The sequence below is a fragment of the Rhincodon typus genome, chromosome 3, assembly GCF_021869965.1.
Source record: "Rhincodon typus isolate 14 chromosome 3, sRhiTyp1.1, whole genome shotgun sequence".
Taxonomy (NCBI): domain Eukaryota; kingdom Metazoa; phylum Chordata; class Chondrichthyes; order Orectolobiformes; family Rhincodontidae; genus Rhincodon; species Rhincodon typus.
In genome coordinates, this window is record NC_063334.1 from 125026412 (window position 1) to 125035260 (window position 8849).

The 8849-nt window shown below is 41.8% G+C and overlaps 1 protein-coding gene across 2 annotated transcripts in view; it reads left to right on the forward strand.

The window, feature by feature from the left end:
* LOC109932672 (LIF receptor subunit alpha) overlaps positions 1 to 7679 on the forward strand; it is a 195186-nt gene extending 187507 nt beyond the window's left edge. For both annotated transcript variants that reach the window (XM_048619315.1, XM_020531812.2), the window contains exon 21: positions 1724 to 7679. In XM_048619315.1, the coding sequence (XP_048475272.1) occupies positions 1724 to 2398 (675 nt within the window). In that variant the 3' untranslated portion in view covers positions 2399 to 7679. The remainder of the gene's footprint in view (positions 1 to 1723) is intronic.
* Positions 7680 to 8849: the final 1170 nt, after the last annotated feature.

Genomic DNA, 8849 nt, shown 5'->3' on the forward strand with positions numbered 1-8849 from the left:
CAGTGCAAGCCCAGCTGGTGAGGGTTACATTTGTGAACGAAATAGAAAAGAAAAAGGCAGGAGTGTGATGGAATACTCCCCATTTGCCTGGATGAGTATACCTCCAACAACACTCAAGAAGCTTGACACCATGCAGAACAAAGCGGCTCACTTTATAGGCATCCCATCCATCACCTTAACCAATAAATTACTTCACCACTTAATGCACAGTAGCAGTAGCGTATGCCATCTACAAGAAATACTGCAGTAACTCATTGGCAGCACCCTCCAAACCCACAATCTGTACCAGTTGGAAGAACAATGGCAGCAGGCTAATGACAGTGTCTCCATCTGCAAGTTCTCTTCCAAATCTCTCTCCATCTGATTTGGAAATACAATTGATCAAAATCCTGGAACACCACAATGCCATTCAGGACCATAGATCATAGAATCCCTATAGTGTGGAAACAGGCCCTTCAACCCAATAAGTCTGCACCGCCCCTCAGAGCATCCCACCCAGACCCATCCCTTGTAACCCACCTAAACTACACATCCCTGAACACTACGGGCAAGGATTGGGAATAAGTGCTGGCCTAGCCAGTGATGCTTACATAGTAAGAACAAATAAAAATTCATTAAGTTTTCTCAGAAAGCATTTCAAATATTTAAGCTTAAAAGCACAACTTTTTTTTGATAAATTATTCAATTTTTTTTCAAACAGTTCTGCTTTTCTAAATTTTAAAACTATTTTAAATCAATTTTAACATCTTAAAACAGCATTAATTTGAAGAACTCTGGATGAATTATGTAAGTTAATTTATAGTTTGCTTCTATCATGTAGACATCCAAAGTTATTAAATTTTTTTTATTTTTCATTAATGGGATGAGGGTATTGCTGGCTAAGCAGCATTTATTGCCTAGAGGGCAGTTCAGAGTCAACCACATTGCTGTGGATCTGGAGTCACATGTAGGCCAGACCAGGTAAGGATGGCAGCTTCCTTCCCTAAAGGACATTTGTGAACAGATGGGTTTTCCCAACAATCGACAATGGATTCATGGTCATTATTAGATTCTTAATTCCACATTAAAGATGTATGAGAGCTTCATAAAAACCTGTGCAGACTATGTAAGAAGTAGTGTAGGCAGAGGTGTGTCTGCATACGTGTGTGTGTCTGTGTGTGTGCCTGCCTGCCTGCAAGTGTCTTTGTTGAGAAGGTGGAATCAGCAATTGTCAGATATATTTCTCAATTTTATACCATCTGCCGACCCAGTCTCCAGCCGTTTTGTGGGTGTCAGGAGCCTGGATCACCCTTTCTAAGGTATAATCTGAACTTGGTCTTACCCCAGGCTTATTGATGGGGACCTATCCCCAAGGCTGTGATTCTGTCCTCAAATCCTACGGTGGGCCTGGCTGAACAAATGCAGGAAGCTCACGAGTGCTGAGTGTGGTGTGTCGTGTGCCCGTTGCTCAATTTCTGTGCAATGTGTTTGGGGATCCTAAGCTCTGACCTGTGGCAGACTATTTGGACATGGGAAAATAGGCTCTTTCCCAGGAGAGATTGCCTCTGTCTCTGTTCTATATCAAGGCAGAGCGTCTCCCATCTGTAGGAGTTGCAATGGAGCTAGATTTGGAGACATTCATGGGGGAGGATTTTACCAATTTAGATACCCACTGACCAGGGTATAAACATCTGGAACTATAGAAAAAACATCACTTTTTAAAAATTTTTGCTTTTTATTTTAGGGTGTCAACTCGTGCAAAACTCTGGAACCAAAGGATTGTACACCCAATGAGGTGCAGGTTGTCGAAGAGAAGCAGATTGGATTTGAGATTGAGAAGGAGGTTGAAGTGGATGATGAGACTGAGGTAGTTCCTGAGGATATTTCTGATGCCGAGAACCAGAGTCAAGGTGTCTTATCGTATGGTCCGCACAGTGCACCTGCTGAGACTTCAGGAAAAATTAACCCAGCATTTGACGCAATGGCCTCTCCATCCATCTATCCCAGTGAAGTAATGTATACAAGTATACGAGGTCCTGTCTACCAACAACAAGAGGCACCAGGGACCGGTCCCGGGAACGACGAGATGGAAGTGATTGTCAAGTCGGGCTATCAACCTCAGATCCATGGAGTCATCGCTCCCACACCAGTCAGGGAGCAGTCTGAGGTGCAGGAACTAATGCCTCGAGTTAATGGCTATCAACCACAGGCCCACCGCCAGTCCTGGAGCCTAGATTCTGTAGAGTTTCCACCACCTGAGACTGATTCCATTGGCAGCCCAACTTCCATCAACTCCCAAGCATTCCTGATTCCAGAGAGGATGCTGGGAGAGGATCACAGCTTAAGACCTGGTGTCAAAATGTGGTCCCTGCCCTTTTTCCAGAATTCCAGAATGTCTTTTGACTCCAACGACAGCTGATGAGAGACACTGGACAAGGGAAGGTTTGGATACAGGAGGACCTGGGTCCAAACCTTTGCCATCAGTTTGTGTCTCATTTTTTGCTCGTTGTGAATCCCCTGCTCCTCCCCCGGGAAACTAACACTACAAAGACTTGGAATGTGGCAGCCTGCTCGATGTGGACTGGCAATAGCAAGCAGCTTGTTTATTATGTTCACCTCTTCTCATAGTTCAGAGACTGAAACCAGATGAAAGGATCAAATTGCAGAAAGCTACCGAAGAGGCGAGAGTTTGTAGCGGCAGTAAACCTGACTGAGCCATAGTTGACGCATCCCTGAGGAGAATGGAGTCTGATTGCTGTTCCCTGCCACTGTATGTGCTAGAACTAGCTCAAGGAGCTGAATGGCCTATTTCTTGCTCCTCTGTGGAAATATTATTTCACGCTGTAGTTAGACAATTTATTAGCTGAAGAGAATCGAGGCACAACCACCACTGACGACAACGCTATTATATTTTAATAAAATATGATCGGACTGAATTGATGCAGATGTCAAAAATGGTTCTAACTGTGGAATCCTGGCTTGTATCATAAAAGACTCTTTTCCAAGGCACCTGATAAGCTCTGATTTTGCCTCTTGCAGAGGATTAACGAGATTGGATGGATTCTGTCTGAAACAAGGCTAATGGAGAAAGTTGTCCTATTTATTCTGAATTTCAGACATGCATGCTGATGGAAAAACTCTGATTATGGCAATACAAGCCTCTGTCTCTACTCTGGCCACCTCGGTGGATCTACTTTGATTACCCTGGCTTCGTTTCAAATTGACTTGGTGGGTTGACAAACTTGAAGTGATGATAAGAATTGGGCTACTACCTGTGGCTCACTACCTCACAGCTTTTGATTCCAGACAGCCAAAGCCTTCCTCACGTAACTGAAGCTCTCACTTAGCAGTGCCCCTTCATTGGCAGCTGAATGACTTGTCCTGAAGAAGAGTCATAATGGACTTGAAACATTAAATTTGGCTTCTTCCTCCACAGATGCTGCCAGACCTGCTGAGTTTGTCTAGCAGAGATAGTAGGAACTGCAGATGCTGGAAAATCTGAGATAACAAGGTGTAGAGCTGGATGAACACAGCAGGCCAAGCAGCATCATAGGAGCAGGAAGGCTGACGTTTTGGGCCTAGACCCTTCATCAGAAATCTAGCACTTTGTTTTTATTTCCAATTTCCAGTATCCACAGTATTTCGCTTTTATCTGTCCTTCCCAACCCCCGAAAAAAATACAACAAATCTGCTCCATACTCTTCCCCAGGCAGCTGAACCTTGCTTTTCACAAAAACTCAATCTACTGCACATAAATGGTTTAAATAAAGCCCATCAACAAGCAAGGGGAGTAGATGCACATTTGGCCAGGGAGGAACAGAGCCCTGTCTGTGTAAAAATTCTGTTTTGCAATGGTTTGTATCATGTTCTGCATTAACTGAGTGCTACCAGCTTTAAAACACTACATCTGGTTGACTGCGTTTGGGTATCAGAAGATATGATTACTTTAATTCTGCCTGTGACATGCTTTATCAAAACCAAATGCTTCACATACAATGAATTGCTTTGAAGTGTTGTGACTGTTAATGCGGTTCAGTGTAGCACGAGCATTGTTTGTGTGGCTCTGTTTAAATGTACTTGTGAGAATGACACTCCACCAGGCACAGGCCAGGGGCTGAATTGTTTGGTCTGTGTTTACAGTCTGACATCTTGAAACTCTAGAGCATGTTGTATGAAAGTGGTCATTTGGCTTTTCTGTCTCTAAGGAGCAAACCTCTGCCTTTATTGCAGTGCTTTTGTTGAGGGTTGAAAGGAGTGCTTGATGGGGCAAAGCAATTGGTAAAATCTCAGTTGCTGTTTGTGTGACATCAGCCAGTGAAGAGGTGTGTGTCGTCTTGCTCTGGAAGTCGTGACATTCTAGTAACACTGTGCAGGAAGTCACTGCGAATAACGTACCAGGAACTCATTCTGCATTCCACTGTTAGAAAGCAGTGGTTACAGAGTTTGTTACTCCAATGATCAAAACACAAAGTCTCTGCTCTGCTCATCCAGTGAGATTGGAACTTTACTCTAAGAAATGTATTTGATTGTCAGCTTTTTTAATTCAACTAACCTTGTTTTATTTTGGCATTCATCCATACTGGAATTCAGAAATGAAGAGCAAGCTGCAATATATTTACCTTTTTCTTCACCTGAACAGGGAGAGGAAGAATGCATTTCTGCACATCTTATCAAAGCAGCCTGCAGCTGGATTCAGTAACTTGACATGAACGTGGCCCCCTTCGTTTCTCGGTGTGCTGGATTTGAAGAGAGTTAATAACCCAATGGTTCAGCATAAAGATTGAGTTGAGCACAGTTTCCATTTGCAAGCAGGGAGAATGACAATTGGGCAGTGATGCAAAATCATTATTTCTGTTGTTTCATATATGCTGGTTGGAGTTCTGTTGCACTAATATTTCATCAGCAAAAAGTGATACCGACTATGAAAGGAAAAGTACACACCACACATTACTGGTCTCTGACAGGAAACATGCCAACGTTTCCATCACATATATACACACCCGCACGCACATACATATCTACCTAGGTGCACAGGCAGACGTGTGCAAGCTTATCTGTGTATATATTCATCCTCACAGATGTACACATCCATCTCAGAATGGAGAGAATGACTGAGCCATTAAAAATATAAATACTCAAATTTGTAACTCTAATTCTTGTGATGTGCAATGTCCTCGAAGTATCGAAATTGTAAGCCTGTTTGCGGACAGGAATGTTTTATTTTGCTCTTATAATGCCTGATAACCAGTTTATTGTATAGGAATGCTTGTATCACTGATGATACTTATTAATCTACAGTTTTTTTTTCTCGGAATGTGTGGTCTAACTGCTGTTGTAGTTGTGTCATTGAAATTTTAAAACTCAGTGGAATGTAATTTCAGAAGCTATGGACATAAGACTAATCCTGAACCCTGTGTATATAAGTTGTGGTGGAATATCTCCACGAACACTCGGGATTGCTGTCATCAAACTGTCCTTTTGGATTCCATATTGTACACCCGTACAGCGACCCGCCATACAGCATAAATCCAGCCTTCCTGCAGTTCCATATCGTCAGGTTATAGTACTATCTTTAAGACTGTGTACAGGACTTGTGTTCTCTCTGCTCCCCCTCTCCCGCTCACATCATAGCTGTCCAGCTGGTGACGGATTAAAAGAGAGTTTAGCTAAGAATAGGGATTTCTCAGTCTTTTGTTTTCCCAGGTCTTTTCCCTGATCATCTCCCACCTCCCCCTTTCTGACTGCAAGAACATCTATGCTCTGCAGTCCTGCCAATTACAATCTCTAAGAGAGCCAACACACAGTTCCTGTTCTCCATTTTGCATTCAGAGATTTATTCAAGGGAACCTGTACACAAAAGGAGAAAGGAATAAAAGGGGTGGGAGGAGGCTGGTGTAGAGCGTAAATCCTGGCATGGGCCCATTAGGCCGGATGTGTGTAAACTCTGGTCATACCCACCAGAAGTGAGGCTGAATTTAGGGACTCATCTGCAGCCAATTAGGAAGAAACTGGGACCAAAGTTGTGGTTAGGTTCACAGTCTGTCCATGTTCTCAAACTTTGCTGTCAGTTTTGCTGTGTTGTTGGTGAGTCACACGATGGCAATGAATATTGTGATCCTGTGTAATGCATAACTTGGCAACTGGCCTGACTGTCTCAGATGACAGTAAGTAATCCTGCAGCCAGTCATTTTTTTTCTGTTTGATTAGGGAGTTTTGAAGGTTGAAAGTACTTCCAAGTTTCTTACTGCATTCTGTGGGAGAATCCCATAAATTGAAAAAAATCTCTACTTCTCTCTGCTTTAAACTCTTTGTGTGATGAATGCTGCCCATCCTTTTAGTGAGATAGTACAGATGAATAGATAAGTAACTTAATTGATTTATTGAAGAAAATCATGGCAGCCTGTGCTGAATTGTGATGATACTACAAATAGTACAAGTCGTGAAAATTCATCACAAAATATAAAGTGATTAAAAAGATTACACAATTATGAACATCACCGTATTACAATAGGTTTCAAAATGCAGGTCTCCTTACTGATTTAATTATTAAAAGATGTGCAAAATGTGGAGTAAATTTGGAAATCCTGTTAAAAAGACAGGATCGTTAATCTAAACATAATACTCAAGATTTTCAGCATTTCCAATACTAAACATGTTTGAAAGAGAAAAATGATAATTAGACAAATGCAGGAGGATGGCATCAGGGGTATATGGGAAATGGCTGGGAATGCTGTTAGCATATTCAAACCTTTTCATTATTTGCTGTAGGCATGTCGATTGTTCCAAACAGCCATACTCATGAATGTGAACAAGTCCCTCCTAATAGACTGAGAGCCTAATGTTGATGTGCCACATGATGCAAGATTGTATGGAGTGTATGTACATAAAAATACGAAGGCTGTGATCTTTTGTTATTTCCATCATCTTTTGCATGTTTTGAGTTTGTGTATCTGCATTGAGAGGTGATCTGGTGGAAACGATCCTACCACCGCGCTGGAAGCTCTGTGTTTGAGGCTCATGCTCGGAATTGTTGGCCATGGAAAGTGCATTTGTGGCCAAACCAATTCATTGTCATCCTGCAAATCCTTACAATACACCTGAGGGCAGGAGATAAGAGTGGGAGAGTTTTATGGTCAATCATTTTGCAGAATGCAGTGGCAAACAACTGCAGCACTTCACTCAAAAGCATGGACCAATCCCATGGAAGTCCATGGCCCATCTTTTGGGAATGATGGGAGAAAAGACAGAGCTGCTTGAAATTATGCAGACACAGCCTGACCCCTTGCGTGAAAGCAAAGCATGGGGTCAGCGTGACACCTAGACTGCATTCCACCTGCCCTGGGTGTACTCAGTGATTGAGCAAAATTCCATGTGAATGCAGCGGTTTAGCCACCTTTGAAAATCTTAGCTTCAGTAAGAGGAATAACTTTCTCACCACTCTGGTTCTGCAGCTACAGCCTTAGTCCTAGATCATTTCTCCAATATTGCACTTGGTGGCTATTTTTGACTTATTGGTCCTGATACTAAAATAGCAGCAAGCCATTTGACCATGTGCACTAATGGTACTCTGAATTGCATTGTATTCTACTTGGGCTGAAAATCAGGAAATTTCAGCATTTACTGAAGCATATTTCTTAGAAGAAATTCTAATTGCTGTCATTTTAGCCATATCTATTAAAATATATATATGTTCAACAGTATTTCCCTTGTCTGCATTGACTCTCTTGGAAATTTTAAGAACATATTGTTAGAAAAATTGTTATTCTAGTGCTGCTGTTCATTATTCCTTTATAATGTAAATGTATACATTTACAAGTACAGACTGAGATTTTTTTAAATTTATTCATTCATGATTCGTGGCCATTGCTGGTTGGGCCAGGATTTATTGCCTGTCCATAGTTGCCTTTAAGGTATTTGTGAGTTGCGTTTTCGAACCACTGCATGCCATGTGCTGTAGATAAACTCACAATGCTCTTAGGAAGGGAATTCAGGATTTTTACCCAGTAACACATAAGGAATGGTGATATATTTCCAAATTAAGATGGTGAGTGGTTTGGACAGGGTGGTATTCCCACACATCTGCTGCCCTTGTCTATCTAGATAGAAGTGGTTTTGGGTTTGGAAAGCGCTAAGGATCTTTGCTGAATTTCTGCAGTGCATCCTGCAGGTAAGACACTGCTGGTAGATGAGGAAGTAGATGCTTGTAAATGTGGTGACATTATTTCAATATGAAAACAAGGAGAAATAGTACACATCACAAGGTAGCTTATTGAATAATACAAGTTGTGTTTTAACCAAAGAAGCAACCCTCCTACGGCAGCAGTAGTGTCCTCTTTAACTTTTACACTAGTACTTCCAGGCCTCTCCAGAAGTATGTTGATAATGGCTAATCAGTAATCCACCACTTTGGAAAGCTGGTAGAGGCTGTATGCAGACAGACATTTGAAAGATGCAGAGCAGCAAGAGTGCATGATCAACTTTTGCTGGGTGGCTTCATTTCCTTAGATACTACACTGAAGTGCACTTTCAGTCTTATTTGTTGGAAGTTGAGCTTAGCAGAGGACAGCCTTTTGTAAATTGACTATTGTAGTGTGCCTAACACATCAGCGTGCCATTCCCAACTTTGCTGTCAGCAAAAGTTGGACTCTTTTTCAAATAACTTGTAACATGCATGGAGAATGGAATTAAGTTCCAAAGTGGTTGGGCAAATTTAATTTTCCAGTTTGGTAAGAAGGATGGAAAGGAAAACATCATTTTAAAGCTCTCTTGGTGTTTGGAAGGACTTAGGGACTATTTAACTTTGTGATTTAATATGCAGTTAAAAGCCAGCACTTTCAAGAGTCTTGGCTTTCATTGCAAGGGGGTTGCTA